This window comes from Balaenoptera musculus, chromosome 16 (genome assembly GCF_009873245.2).
Source record: "Balaenoptera musculus isolate JJ_BM4_2016_0621 chromosome 16, mBalMus1.pri.v3, whole genome shotgun sequence".
Lineage (NCBI taxonomy): Eukaryota > Metazoa > Chordata > Mammalia > Artiodactyla > Balaenopteridae > Balaenoptera > Balaenoptera musculus.
The window spans coordinates 19,330,911-19,346,682 of NC_045800.1; the positions used below are offsets into that span (position 1 = coordinate 19,330,911).

The window sequence follows — 15,772 nt, forward strand, 5'->3', positions numbered from 1 at the left end:
AAGATCCGAGAGTACTGGGTAGAAGGGCCGGGGGGTATAAGAGGCCAAGAGATTTTTCTATCTGACCCTTCTGGCATGGAGAACAGCAGCTCCCCACTTTCCCGGACTCAACCCTCCTGGAGGTTCACCCCTGAGAAGCTCTGATCCCCGCAGAGGCCTGAGTGTAACCTCTTGTGTCCTCTTTTCTCAACTCTTCAGAAACATTCCAGATTCAGAGAGGGACCAACTCCCAACTTCCGTGCTCGCTGAGCATCCCCCAGCCAAAGGTTGAGGGATCCCTGTGTGACAGATGGCTACTCACTCAAGAGCTTTCAAATTCTCTTTATTAAAAATCTTTTTTTTTCCTTTTGTAAAAACAAACACTTGCTGTCAGTTATACAGATCGGGAAAAGTGGTGACGATTTATGAGACACTCAACAAATTCCAATACTTTACAAGTTCAAACTTAAACGAACTAATGTTTTTTTTTCATAAGCTCAAAAGTCAAACTCTGGTCCAGTTCAAGTATAATCTAACAGATCACAGCCTCAGAGTGTCAAGGGAAACCCTGATACTAACAGCTGCTGCTCACACCAACATCAAATTTACCAAATTCTTTGGGAATACTCTGTGGATACACTTTATTTCAGGTGTTTACGATAAAGAGAAAGTATACAGGCCTTTTGTTATGTTAACCCGGGGTACAAATAAATTTGTTGCTCAAGGCAGCATTTGCTCTTGAACAACCTTTTCGGGGAGACATTTTGAAATGGTTAACAAACATTGAAGAAAAGCTTTAAAAAAAAAAATCAATATTTTCCTGGTTGCTTTTAATACTGCGTTGTGTATGACACACGTAGGAATAAAAAGTGCAAATTATAGAGTGGGTGAAACTATGCCAATGGAATTGTATAAAAATAAATAAAAATAAATACATATATACACACAAAAAAAGGATCTTAGATGATTTTTTAAACTACAGGTTCTGATTGAATGCAAAGAGCCTCTTCTCTCTCCTTCACAGGGCCATTCTCCAGCTTTAAAATATGGGGAAGGTCAGTCTATCAGCAAGGGAGCCATTACGTTACTAGGGAATTCAGCTGTTGGAACAGCCATCCAGATTTCCATGGAAACGCTGCTTGGGGGTATGAGCGGGCAGGGTCAGCTTCCACTTTGCTGGGAGAAAAGACTGCCAGCATCTCTGAAAATGCAGTTTTAGCCTTTAGGTTTTTTCCCAGCAAGGTTCAGTAAGGAGGCCAGAGAGCTGTCCCCTGACTTCCCACCAGTGGGAAGGAAGACACACAGGGTCAAAGGTTTCCAAAAAATGGAGGAGGTGGGTTTCCAGAGCACCAGGTAAAAAAAACAGAGGAGTCAGCCAGGGGACCAGGTCTGGGCTGAGTCACCACTTTCAAACTCTACTCTCTCTGAGACGCTCACCTTGCTGAGGCCCCCAGCTGCTTGACGCCAAGTTCAGGCTCCCTGCTGCCTCCAGCCTCTCCCTACACCTGTCCAAGCTGGTCTGTTTGCCTCTGGTGCTCGCCTGAACTCTTCCCTCTCACAGGTCCCCAACAGTTGTCTCCTTGCCAGCGACCACTTGCCCCAAGGTTTACACGTGATCCTCTTATGTTCTGTTTTTCCTTCCTTTCTGTGCCTCAGTTTCCTCACTGATAAAACGTCAGTGTCGAACTCAGATAATCTCTCTACCCTTCTGCCTTTAGTGCAGAGGACAGAATGCGCAGTATAGTCTTATCTACCGTTGAAAGAAAAAAAGCAAAAAATTAAAATAAAACACACAATCTCAACCTAGTCTACCTGCCTGTGGTCAGGAATAGAACTAACAGGAACCGTCTTCCAGGGGCTGAGCTGGGGCGGCCGCCTCCAGGCGAGTGTCTCAGCTTGAGGAAGTAGCACCAGGCTCCCCTCTGACCTTCTCAAGGGTTTCTCCAGGGCTGCAGCTGAGCCTCATTTCCCCCCAGCACCTTTTCCCAGACCCTTCCAATGGATGGCAGACCTTGCAGCCTGTTCTGTCTGGGGCCTGAAGCCACTGACCTTTCAGTATCGCAGAGCCTGGTGGGAAGGAGCTCTGTGCTGCATAACATTTAATATCAAAGTCTGCACACGGGGTCAACTCTGAGATGCCCTTGACCTTCTGCCCAGTTGGAAAGGGTCCACCTACAAACACCTGGCAACCCTCAAATGCTCCTCAGTCCTGCAGTCTTCTCTCTCATTTGTGTCCCCTGCCTCCAAGAGACCATTTAAAAACCATTCTGCTATGAGGCTGCTGGAGCCCAGAGTGTAGGCCCCAAAGGGCGAGTCAAGGGCAGATGCCACTTCCTCGTTTTGGTGTCTCTCAAGCCAACCATTTACAGCTGGGAGGCCAACCTTCAACGGAAGCCCTGACCTTCTGCTGTTTTAACTGGAGGGGGAAGACGCTTCTGTTTTCATTTTTACTTAAAGTGAGTCTAGACCAAATTCAATGTCCAGAGTAGAACAAACCCTGGCATCTCCTGAAATCAAGAGGAAGGAGATACATTTGGGGGGAACTTAGCAGAGCTTCCAAAATGAAGGGCTCTTTTCCTCCTCAAATTTTATTTTAAGGCATGAATCTGGTGGGCTTCTAGAACGATGGAGAGGATGAAAGAGTTATGAAAATCAGGGCTTTTCAGAAAGGTGGTCCAGCTGGAGGAACTCCCAGCTTCTGCCCACTGACTGTCTGGGGTTCCCCCCTCCAGGACTGCAGGACCCATCTCAGCTCCCCACACACAGGATGCCAGGCAGAGAAACTGCTCCAGGTTCACTGGCATGGTTCTCAGCCCAGGAGTCTCCGTGAAATCTTTTTTTTTTTGGAAGACTCAGCCTGGCTTGACCTGTCCTATCCCATCAAGAATCGGAACACTGTGAAAATCCCTGAGAAGTTGGATTTTATGAAAAGAAAATGACCCTGGGCACAGGAGGGAGAGGGGGATGGGGAGGGAGAAAGAGAGAGAAGCAAACTGAAAGACTGTTTGAAGGCAACAGGAGTCAACAGGAAGAGAGTGGGTGCCCCTCAGCAGACTGGACACACCGCGGTGAGGACTCCGGCAGACGCTTCAGGGGCATTTCATGAGTCTCTGAGGACAAACCCAGGCCACGTGGCCTGCCTGGTCTTCCTTCCTCTCTGGCCTTAGTTCCTGTCCCCGAGGGCAGGAAGGCCCCACCTCTCATGCCCTCCTCTCCCCTCTTGCAGCAGTGGCAGGGATGTCAGAGCTTTTTCCTTTCAAAGTGTGGCACGATTCCGCTGTCCTCGGGCCGAGGGCTGCCTGCCCCCTCGGTCTCCATCAGGCCCTCCTTGGCCAGCTGGGACAAGTACTTCTGTGGGACAAAGACGGGGATGGGGGGGGCGGAGAGAGAGTGGTGAGCTGCCGGGAGAGGAAGGGGGTGTGTGCCTTGGCCCCCTCTCCTATCACCTTGCCCAGTGGGTGGGACCCCTCTTCTTCCTCCCCAGATCCTTCCAGGGCTCCAGGACCCATGCTAAGTGATGAGCTCTGCCCCCTTTATGTTAGTTTACAAATGACCCATAGAGAAGGTAGAAAGTACAGATCCTAACCATAGCAAACGCATCCATAGGCCGTATCCCAGACCAAGTGCTATTCTAACTGCTTTTCTTCCGTAAACTCATTTAATGCTCACAACAACTCTACTTGTTTTCCAGAAAGGTTTCTAGTATCCAGGCAGCACATCACGTGTAAAAGGCAGAGGGACGAGAGGGAGGCTGGAAGGGTGGGGAGGGGAGCAGCTCTGTCCTATAGTGACTGTGAAAGACGAACCGCAGCCTGACGTTGGAGACTCCAGCAGACAGGCTGGCAGCCTCTGTGTCTCGGAGGTTCCGTGGTGGGGGGCTACCTCCGCCCTGCCCCAGAGCACTCACTGCTCCCGCTGGCCCCCAGCCCAACTCGGCGAGCCTGTCGGGCTGCTCCTGGGATTCTGGATTCACCGCAGTGAGGTGGAACCGGAAAATGCCTGGCGCCCCAGCTGCATATCCTCTGATGGCTGGGGCAGCCAAGGGCAGTGCAGAGAGCACAGCATTACGAGCCAGCAGGGTTAAGTCCCCTGCGGTGGTCAGGCGTGTGGGCTTTGCCATCAGATGGCCCGGGTTCAAATGCTCGCTCTCAGCAGGCAAGTTCTCCGATATCTTCGACTGTAAAGTGTGAGTAATATAGTAACTACTGCGTAAGGTTGCGGTGAAGTCCAAGAGAGGTACCATAAAGGACTGAGCACACTGCCTGGCATGGAATAAACACTCAGCAATGTTGCCCTTTATCATTAGTGGCACCAGCTGTCTGATTTGGGGAAAGTCACTCATCTTTTCCCAGCTTCAGACCCGAAACTGTTAAATGGGAGAAATGATATCTTCCTCCTTCCTCCTCCAGGGTTGATTCTGAGGGTCAGACAGGATGATGTGCTTGAGGTGACGGGGTCGACCTGCTCTCTCTAGGAGAGACTGTGGTTGGCTTTGAGTGGTGGGTGAGCCTGACGGGGAGAAGGGCAGACCGTGGATCTCTCCAGGCTAGGCTGCTGATGGAGGGCCGGGTTTCTCCTCCACCTCGTCTCAGGGAAGGCAAGCGGGTGGGTGTACCACCAACTGGACCGAGCAGGCGTCTAGTTTTCCCATCTAGCACTGACTCCACCTGCTATTCCGATCACTCTGGTGGGTTCTCTCAGAGCATGACCAGCAGTGGGCACAGCCAGGATTGCAGAGAGAAAATGAAGGTTCCTTCTACCCTGCCTCAAAGAACAACCCGACTCCTACCTCAAGGCCTCCTGGGGGTGCTAGGTTTACAAGTTGCCTGACTTAGGTGTCACTCAGCACCTGCTACTTGGGGCTGAATTCCTCCCTTTTCACACGTGTAACATGGAGTGTGGTGCGGTGGGTGTGACTGTGTGGACAGAGACATTCTGTCAAGGCCATTTCCCAGATAGGCAGAAACACTATCTGGGTAGCCTGCGATGGAGGCTCCCATCTTCAGGACAGGTGCGCCAGGGCAACCTGAACTGCAGTTGGTGGGCGTAAGGGGCTTAGCCAGCATCTGGTCCTGACATGCCTGGGACCACAGGAATGGTCTGCTGTGGGGAGGCGAGTCTGCCTGGGGGTTTGGCCCGGAGGCCCAGAACACAGTGCAGTCGGCTGCCCTGCAAAAAACACAGGGTTTAGAATTCAAGGCCCTGGCAAGTCTGCACTCACTCTTCCTACCTTCCTGGGTGACCTTGAGCTGTGTGTCTCCTTGGGGGCTACACAATCCAGCCGAGAATGCCGGATGAGATCACAGGTTCTCATGTTGAAGTATCATAATCTGCTGGAAAGACTTTTTAAAATGCAGATTCTCAGGCCCCAAGCTAGAGAGAGAATGAATAAGCACGTATAGGGTAGGTCCAAGAAGCTACATTTTTAAAAGATTCCAGCTGGTGTGAAGACCAAGGTTTGGGAAAATCAGGACCGGATGATCTTCAAGACCCCATCCAGCCGTGCCATTCTAGAGGTTTAATCTTGTTGGGGGTGAGGGACGATGATGTCTTCAGGGTAGACAGCTGCCCTCGGCTGGCGCCGGGTAGCCCAATCTGAACCCTTGGCCTGGCCAAGTCACTGCCCGCCCCCAGGAGAGGCTGGGACCTGGGCCCCAGACCTCGTGGCTTCCTTGGTCATGGAACAGCTGCTTTCCAGAGGGAAATGAGAGGCTTAAATGACCTGAGTTTGGGCATAGCCAAGGACAGTCCCTTGCAGATGGTGACCCAGGCCATGACAAGGGTCTCAGTTTGCAAGACTAGCTTAGTAGAGTGAAAAGAGGAAAGGGATTAAGAATCAGGCAATCTGGCGCCAGGCCTAGTAACTCACCGTCTACATGGCCTTGGACAAATCCAAGGCTTGGACAAATCCTTGGCTTCTCTGGGCCCCAGTTTCCTCAATTATAAAACGAGAGAACTGGCCCATATCTGAGTTTTCTTAACTGGGGTACACATTCAGATCATTTGGAGAACTTTCTCAAATTACATATTTGAGAAAGTTCTCAAATTCTAATGAACACCTGGCCTAAGTAGTATAAATACTTTTGAAACACTGTCTAGGGGATTTTGGTTCACATCCCTGGTTAAGAACCACCAGAGCGGCCATTCTTTAACAATTAAAGTGATGGTAATGCCTGCTCTGGCATTAGGTCATGCTGCTACCACAAGGGTCTTCTAATGTCAAGGCCTTGTGCCTCAAAAACGTAGTTTGATTCCTTATAGTAAAAACAGGAGGTGCCTTGATATACTTACCCCTGAGTGTCTGATCTTCCATGATTTTTATTACATTACTAATCCCCAGCTTATACCAGAAGTTATATGAAAATCACATTCTAATATGCTATATATTATATAGGTATATATTATAGGATATATTGCTATATCTTGTGATTTTAAGAAGTGTTTTTTCCACACATTAACAGTTCTGAAATTGAGATGCATTTTACAGTTGATGGAGTCTCACCGTTTAATTTGTAACATTTTTTTCCTTGTTGATATCAAAAAATAGTGGTGTGTCCTACCACTGATGGCACCTTAGATTAGATAAAATATGGTATATAGGGTATTTTTTATATGCCACAGTTAATATACTATGAAACGTACTTATTTTATTTTTTGCTTATCTCCTACGTTAGAATGGAAGGTCCATGAGGGCAGGGATTGCTGTCTGCTTTTTTTGTTGTTGTCTACCCAGTGCCTAGAATAGTGTCTGGTCCATGCCTGGTATGCCTGTGATAATAGCTGCAGTATGGACGGACATTTCAATAGAACATAATAGTGGGTTTTATTCTAGCAAACAAGGATAGTGCACAGGGGAAGAGAAACATAGAGAAATATCTGCATCTGGAACATCCAGGTGAAAAGGGACGAGACCCAACCAGGGGCCAGGTGAACGCTAACGAGTCATTCGGTCTAGAGGGAGAGGCAGTTACAAAAAAACCCAAGCCAAACAGAATGCTTTGTACCAAGGTGGAGACAGATGTTCTGAGAGCACGTGGGAAGCCGCTACCATACGGAGCCACCTGGTAGAGTCAGGACTGAGAGAACAGGAGGAGTTTCCCATGAGATGGAAGGAGACAGCAACGCACAGAAACTGAGACCAGGGTGCACTCCCCACACCCTCCCCGGGCGCTAGGCAAGGAAGGCCGACGGTTACCTGTAAGTTCCGGTAGTGGATGGCACTGCGACAGTGGGTCATCTTTGCCATCTCCTCGCTCGTGTAGAACAGCCCACACAGTTTGCAATAAAAGCCGGTCCTGGGCACCACGAACTCCACCCCTGCAGAAGGATTGGAGGTGGATAGGTAGGCAATTAGGAAGGTGGAGGGAGGCCCCCGGGGTCCAGACAGCAGTCAGGTGGTAACAGGAGCAATGCACTCCAGCCCTCGATTACTGTTGACTTTGGCTGGTTACCCAGTTTCTTCAGGCCTCAGTTTCCTCATTTGAGAAACAGGCACGAAGAAAATAGCATCAACTTCATTCACAGGCAGCTGTGAATGTGAGGGATGTACTCCCTGAAGTGTGATGGAGGGCTTAGCAATTATATGCTCTGCAACTGCCTTTGGGAAGTAGGTCCAGGCTCTACTACAATCAGCCTATTTCCAGGGAAAGGAGGAGGAAGGAGGTTTCTTACATTTCCCTGGGTGGATTTTGTTTCTCCACACTGTACCCCTCTCTGCACCTGTTGTGGCCAGGACTCTGGAAGAATGCTCTTTTTTTTTTTTATAAAGTGAATGTTTTTTTAAAAATTTATTTAATTAATTTATTTTTGGCTGTGTTGTGTCTTCGTTGCGGTGTACGAGCTTCTCATTGCGGTGGCTTCTCTTGTTGCGGAGCATGGGCTCTAGGCGCGTGGGCTTCAGTAGTTGCGGCACGCGGGCTCAGTAGCTGTGGCTCGTGGGCTCTAGAGCGCAGGCTCAGTAGTTGTGGCGCACGGGCTTAGCTGCTCCGCGGCACGTGGGATCTTCCCGGACCAGGGCTTGAACCCATGTCCCCTGCATTGGCAGGAGGATTCTTAACCACTGTGGCACCAGGGAAGCCCAAGAATGCTCTCATTTTTGTTTGCTTATTTTAGAATTATGTTCATTAAAGAAAAATTTTAAAGATAAACGTGAGGAAAAATCACCCAGAGTCATTCCAATCAAAATATTTTCTTCCACACTATCTATATAGAGAGCCTTTTTTGGGGGGAGGGGGACATTTTTAATCACACCCTAAGTGTAATTCTATCTCCTCCTTTTTTCATGTGATGATCTATCATAAACATTTTTCCATCTTTCTCCAGTCTTTACACCTGAATCATTAATTAGTAACATTTTATTTATGATGCGTTAAATAAAAGTGCCAGGATTCTGGGAGGCGTTCTGATTCTGAGGAAGGGAAATGGTGGCCCAACAGCCAGACAAGTGACAGTGTCACAGCCCAGAGGATTCATCTCTGAAGTGGGACGGTGGCCGCTCCAGCCTCCACCAAGGTGTTTGAGGGTCACAGTTCTCCTCTTGAAGACACGGACGGCAGACTGGAAAGAGCCCAGGTCTGAGAAGGCACAGACCAGAGGCTAAGAATCTGTGTAGCCTGGGGAGAGCTGGCTGAACCCCTCCTGGGTCTCAGTTTCCTCAGGCACCTGATCGTGAAGCACCAGCTAAAGAACAGGGTGTGAGGGCCATGATGAGCAGGGCCCACTGCGGAACTAAAGGAAAGGGGCTAGCCGCTCAGGACACCCAGATCCCGCCTTCAGACGGGGGCCGCTCCCTGTGTGCTGACACACTTCAGCTGGGCTTTGCTGCTGCCCGTCTGGTTGGTTCTGCTGGGGGCGGGGGAAGGTTGGAGATCTGGCCCCAAGGGGCGGCAGGGAGAGCGGGGCTGGGAGCGGCACACCAGGGCCAGAGCAGCTTCTTGCAGAGAGGGGGACAGGCCAAGGCACTGCGTGTGACCACAACCCTGGGCCTCGCTTCACTTTCCTTCTCCTGCCTCCTGACAGACAGAGCTAAGTGCACAGGAGACCCTGTCATAGAGGAGCAGCTTAGACTTGTAATTATAACTTTTTTTTTTTCCACTTCAAAAGAGCCACTTATCAGTGTGGAGGGGCAGGCCTGGAGGGAGGAGGGAGCCTGGGAGGCCTGCCTTGACTGACGGCTCCTCTGTGGTCTGGGGCCTGGGCGGCCTCAGCCGGTTCTAACTGCCACACAGCAAGCCCGCTGCCGTGCCCTCAGCAGTCTCCAGCGGTCCCCGGGGCGGGGGTGCCCAGCTGCCCAAGGGGAGGCCGAGTGTCCTTCCCCTCCCCACCATCCTCCCACCCTCACTGCAAAGGATGGGAAAGCGTTGGCTTTGCCTGTGTGTGGCCAGCCCACCCCTCCACCTCCCCCGGGCCCTGGCTCCTGGCTGTGGCTGGCAAACGAGCATTAAGCAAGGCCTGCCTTTGTCCTCTGTTCCTGCAAAATACTTCTCCCCTTTGCTGCTGCTCTATGGGGAGCAGAGGCCCACACAAGACAAGAGAGAGGCAACCAGAAATGGAGAAGCACCACCCGAGGCCACGTGGAGCAGCGCAGGCCTGTGATCAGAGCCTCTCCCTGTGTCCCGTCCCAGACCCTGCAGGATCGGCCAGTTGGGTAAAACCAGGAAAGAAGCCTTGAGGTTTTCACTGCAGACCCTGCTGAGGCCTCCAGAATCTTCCAGGTTTCCCAAGAGGCCTCCTAGTCCCTGTCCTTGGCCCCCCAAAAAGGGTGCAGCTGCCTCAGAAGCCACCACAGAGGGTGAAGCAGGGTCTCAGCAGTGCCCCTTTCGACCCCAGCAGCACAGCTACCATCTGTAGTGAGATTTCACTTGAACAAAGGCTTCCACTGGGGAAAACAAAACAAAACAAAAAAGCTCGGAAGCCACAGTATACTGGAGAGAAAATGGAATATGGAATTTAGAGTCAGATAGACCTAGCTCTTTGACTCACATTGTGTGATCTCAGGTATGTTATTTAACCTCTCTGAGATCAGTTTCTTCATCTATGAAACAGGAATAATCATACCACAAATGGTGTTATGGGGAAGCACCTATCATTTTGCCTGGTGCTCAAAAAATATTAGTTTCCATGGGGGCTTCCCTGGTGGCACAGTGGCCGCCTGCCAATGCAAGGGACACAGGTTTAATCCCTGGTCTGGGAAGATCCCATATGCCGCGGAGCAACTAAGCCCATGTGCCACAACTACCGAGCCTGCGCTCTAGAGCCTGTGAGCCACAACTACTGAGCCCACGTGCTGCAACTACTGAAGCCCGCGTGCCTAGAGCCCATGCTCTGCAACAAGAGAAGCCACTGTAGTGAGAAGCCCGCGTACTGCAACAAAGGGTAGCCCCCGCTCGTCGCCATTAGAGAAAGCCCACGTGCAGTAATGAAGACCCAATGTGGCCAAAAATAAATAAATAAAAATAAATTTTAAAAAAAAGCATTAAAAGAATATTAGTTTCCAGACACGTGTTGAACCTTTCTGCACAGAGGCCAGAAGGCCCTCCAGCCTTTCACCAGAGCCGCCTGGAGAACCCAGACTCCATGGCTGCCAGCAACTCTCCTCCCTGCCTCCACTGGCCTCTGGGGCTCGTTGGGCAGGTGGTCAGAGACAGCTCTGAGGAAGGAGAAGCTGGGGCAGGATCCCCAAACGCCTGGGAACTCACCCTTGAGTAACCGGCGGTTGCACGGGCACTAGGATACCAACACTGCCTCAGGATGCCTCTGGAATGTGAGGGCCAGGGGAAGCAGCAGCGTCAAGAAAAAACTGCCACAGCCCCAGTGAGTTCTGGAGCAACCTGGTCCTCCCATTTTTCAGCCTCTCCTAAGTACAATAACTAAAGCTACATCTGCCTTCTAATAATAGCTCCTGGCACTGGTAATTACAACTCTGTCATCCCAGCAAAGCCTGGGATGGGTGGCGGGGGAGCTTGCATTTTGCAGGCAGTGCCCTTTGGTTCTGGGAAGAGCAGGCCTTGTCAGGCTCACACTGGCTGGGGTCACCCAGAGCTGGCCTGAAACACATAGGGTGCCCTTCCACACCCCCATGCCCAGTCCAGCCCCTAAGCAGCAGGACTCTGCCCCCCTCTCCTCCTCATTCTGCCTCTCTGCTCTCCACAGGGACCAAGCCTGAGTTGTTCCTCCACCCCCAGAACTCTCTCTGCTAGGAACAGACCATGGAGGGTGAAGGGTTATGTAGCCCCCAGTGAGAGGAAGCATAGTAGGTCTCAATAACTATTTCATAAATGAATAATAACAATAGACAACCTGTATTAAGTACCTTCTACTGGAAGACACTGAGACCTTACCAGTACTCATTCAACTAATCCTCAAAATAACCCTACATGGTAGGCATCTATTACCAGCCCTTATTTAGAGATGAAGAAAGCCAAGGAGAGAGGTTAAATAAGCAGCTTTTTGTCCCACAGCCAGCTGGGATTTGAACCCAGGAAGTCAGATTCCAGAGTCTGTGCTCTTAACCACTCCACCCAATTGCCTTTCCTCCACTGTGCTGCCTGAACTGTAGGAACAAGAGGGTCTCCAATTAGGAATCCTCAGTTCTGACATGAGCCTGCTGTGTGATCTCAGGTAAGAAAGTCTCTGGGCTTCAGTTTCCTCACCGTCAAATGCAGAAAATAGTACCGTATGCCCCCTACTGAGATGGATGAGACAATAGGTCTCAAAGCTAATCAGAGGGGAGACCTTCAAGATGGGGGAGGAGTAAGACGTGAAGATCACCTTCCTCCCCACAAATACATCTACATGTGGAACAACTCCTATAGAACACCTACTGAAAGCTGGCAGAAGACCTCAGACTTCCCAAAAGGGAACAGACACCTGAGGGCGGCCTACATGCAGAGGCGGGGCCAAACCAAAGCTGAACCCCAGGTGCTGTGGGAACAAAGAAGAGAAAGGGAAATTTCTCGGTGCAGCCTCAGGAGCAGCGGATTAAATCCCCACAATCAACTTGATGAAACCTGCATCTGCGGAATACCTGAATGGACAACAAATGTTCCCAAAATTGAGGCGGTGGACTTTGGGAGCAACTGTAGACTTGGGGTTTGCTTTCTGCGTCCGATTTGTTTCTGGTTTTTATGTTCATCTTAGTTTAGTTTTTAGTGCTTGTCAGCACTGGTGGATTTGTTCATTGGTTTGGTGGCTCTCTTCTTTTTTAAAAAATTATTATTATTTTTTCCCTTTTTTCTCTTTTTGTGAGTGTGTATGTATATGTTTCTTTGTGTTATTTTGTCTGTTTAGATTTGCTCTTACCATTTGTCCTAGGGTTCTAACTGTTTGGGTTTTTTTGTTGTTGTTTGTTTGTTTTCTTTTTATGAGTGTGTGTGTATATGATTCTTTGTGTGATTTTGTCTGTTTAGTTTTGCTTTTACCATTTTGTTTCGGGTTCTATCTGTTCATTTTTTTTTCTTCCTATTTTTTCTTCCTTTTATTCCGAGCTGTGCAGCTGGCAGGGTCTTGGTGTTCCAGCTGGGTGTCAGGACTGAGCCTCAGAGATGGGAGAGCCGAGCCCAGGAGGTTGGACCACCAGAGACCTCCCAGCCCCATGTAATATCAATCAGCGAGAGCTCTCCCAGAGATCTCTGTCTCAACACTAAGACCCAGCTCCACCCAATGGCCAGCAAGCTCCCATGCTGGACGCCCCATGCCAAACAACTAGCAAGACGGGAACACAACCCCACCCATTAGCAGAGAGGCTGCCTGAAGTCATACTAAGTTCACAGACACCCCAAAACACGCCACTGGACATGGTCCTGCCCACCAGAAGGACAAGATCCAGCCCCACCCACCAGAACACAGGCACCCGTCCCCTCCACCAGGAAGCCTACACAACCCACTGAACCAACCTTACCCACTGGGGGCAGACACCAAAAACAACGGGAACTATGAACCTGCAGCCTGCAAAAAAGGAGACCCCAAACACAGTAAGTTAAACAAAAAGAGAAGACAGAGAAATACGCAGCACATGAAGGAGCAATGTAAAAACACACCAGACCAAACAAAAGAGGAGGAAATATGCAGTCTACCTGAAAAAGAATTCAGAGTAATGATAGTAAAGATGATCCAAAATCTTGGAAATAGAATGGATAAAATACAAGAAATGTTTAACAAGGACCTAGAAGAACTAAAGAGCAAACAAACAATGATGAACAACACAATAAATGAAATTAAAAATTCTCTAGAAGGAATCAATAGCAGAATAACTGAGGCAGAAGAATGGATAAGTGACCTGGAAGATAAACTAGTGGAAATAACTGCCACAGAGCAAAATAAAGAAAAAAGAATGAAAAGAATTGAGGACAGTCTTAGAGGCCTATGGGACAACACTAAATGTACCAACATTCGAATAATAGGGGTCCCAGAAGAAGAAGAGAAAAGAAAGGGTCTGAGAAAATATTGGAAGAGATTATAGCTGAAAGCTTCCCTAACGTAAGAAAGGAAACACTCAAGTCCAGGAAGCACAGAGTCCCATGCAGGATTAATCCAAGGAGAAACACGCCAAGACACATATTAATCAATCTATCAAAAATTAAATACAAAGAAAAAATATTAAAAGCAGCAAGGGAAAAACAACAAATAACATACAAGGGAATCCCCATAAGATTAACAGCTGATCTTTCAGCAGAAACTCTGCAAGCCAAAAGGGAGTGGCAGGACACATTTAAAGTGATGAAAGGGAAAAACCTACAACCAAGGTTACTCCACCCAGCAAGCATCTCATTCAGATTCAACAGAGAAATTAAAACCTTTACAGACAAGTAAAAGTTAAGAGAATTCAGCACGACCAAACCTGCTTTACAACAAATGCTACAGGAACATCTCTAGGCAGGAAACACAAGAGAAGGAAAAGACCTACAAAAACAAACCCAAAACAATTAAGAAAATGTTAATAAGAACATACATATCGATAATTACCTTAAATGTAAATGGATTAAATGCTCCAACCAAAAGACATAGACTGGCTGAATGGATACAAAAACAAGACCCATATATATGCTGTCTACAAGAGACCCACTTCAGACCTAGGGACATGTACAGACTGAAAGTGAGGGGATGGAAAAAGACATTCCATGCAAATGGAAATCAAAAGAAAGCTGGAGTAGCAATACTCATACCAGACAAAACAGACTTTAAAATAAAGACTATTATAAGAGACAAAGAAGGACACTACATAATGATCAAGGGATCAATCCAAGAAGATATAACAATTGTAAATATTTACGCACCCAACATAGGAGCACCTCAATACATAAGGCAAATGCTAACAGCCATAAAAGGAGAAATCGACAGTAACACAGTAAGAGTAGGGACTTTAACACTTCACTTTCACCAATGGACAGATGATACAGAATGAAAATAAATAAGGAAACACAAGCTTTAAATGACACATTAGACCAGATAGACTTAATTGATATTTATAGTACATTCCATCCAAAAACAACAGAGTACACTTTCTTCTCAAGTGCACATGGAACATTCTCCAGGATAGATTATATCTTGCGTCACAAATCAAGCCTTGGTAAATTTAGGAAAATTGAAATCATATCAAGTATCTTTTCTGACCGCTACACTATGAGACTAGATATCAATTACAGGAAAAAAACTGTAAAAAATACAAACATATGGAGGCTGAACAATACGCTACTAAATAACCAAGAGATCACTGAAGAAATCAAAGAGGAAATCAAAAAATACCTAGAAACAAATGACAGTGAAAACACAACGACCCAAAATCTATGGGATACAGCAAAAGCAGTTCTAAGAGGGAAGTTTATAGCAATAAAATCCGACCTCAAGAAACAAGAAAAATCTCAAATAAACAACCTAAACTCACACTGAAAGCAATTAGAGAAAGAAGAACAAAAAAAAAGCCAAAGTTAGCAGAAGGAAAGAAATCATAAAGATCAGATCAAAAATAAATGAAAAAGAACTGAAGGAAATGATAGCAAAGATCAATAAAACTAAAAGCTGGTTCTTTGAGAAGATAAACAAAATTGATAAACCATTAGCCAGACTCATCAAGAAAAAAATGGAGAAGACTCAAATCAACAGAATTAGAAATGAAAAAGAAATAACAACTGACACTGCAAAATTACAAAGGATCATGAGAGATTACTACAAGCAACTATATGCCAATAAAATGGACAACCTGGAAGAAATGGACAAATTCTTAGAAAAGTACAACCTTCCAAGGCTGAACCACGAAGCAATAGAAAATATGAACAGACCAATCATAAGCACTGAAATTGAAACTGTGATTAAAAATCTTCCAACAAACAAAAGCCCAGGAAGAGATGGCTTCACAGGTGAATTTTATCAAACATTTAGAGAAAAGCTAACACCTATCCTTCTCAAACTCTTCCAAAATAGAGCAGAGGGAGGAACATTCTGAAACTCATTCTACGAGGCCACCATCACCCTGATACCAAAACTGGAGAAATATGTCACAAAAAAAGAAAACTACAGGCCAATATCACTGATGAACGTAGATGCAAAAATCCTCAACAAAATACTAGCAAACAGAATCCAATAGCACATTAAAAGGATCACACACAATGATCAAGTGCAGTTTATCCCAGGAATGCAAGGATTCTTCAATATACATAATTCAATCAATGTGATACACCATATTAACAAATTGAAGGATAAAATCCATATGATAATCTCAATAGATGCAGAAAAAGCTTTTGACAAAATTCAACACCCATTTATGATAAAAACTCTACAGAAAGTAGGCATAGAGGGA

The 15,772-nt window shown here is 47.4% G+C and overlaps 1 protein-coding gene across 2 annotated transcripts in view; it reads right to left on the reverse strand.

The window, feature by feature from the left end:
• Positions 1-301: 301 nt before the first annotated feature.
• The window catches only part of RBM20 (RNA binding motif protein 20), a 205,802-nt gene continuing 190,331 nt past the window's right edge, over positions 302-15,772 (reverse strand). The window contains exons 13-15 of one of the 2 annotated variants that reach the window (XR_005016809.1): positions 7,175-7,296; positions 2,920-3,330; positions 302-1,729 (exon numbers count right to left, since the gene is read on the reverse strand). Coding sequence is in view for 1 of the 2 variants with exons in the window: in XM_036828612.1 (XP_036684507.1) it covers positions 3,220-3,330; positions 7,175-7,296 (233 nt within the window). In the remaining variant the exon portion in view is untranslated. Of the gene's footprint in view, positions 3,331-7,174; positions 7,297-15,772 lie in introns of both variants that reach the window. The other variant, XM_036828612.1, reaches the window with a different exon arrangement.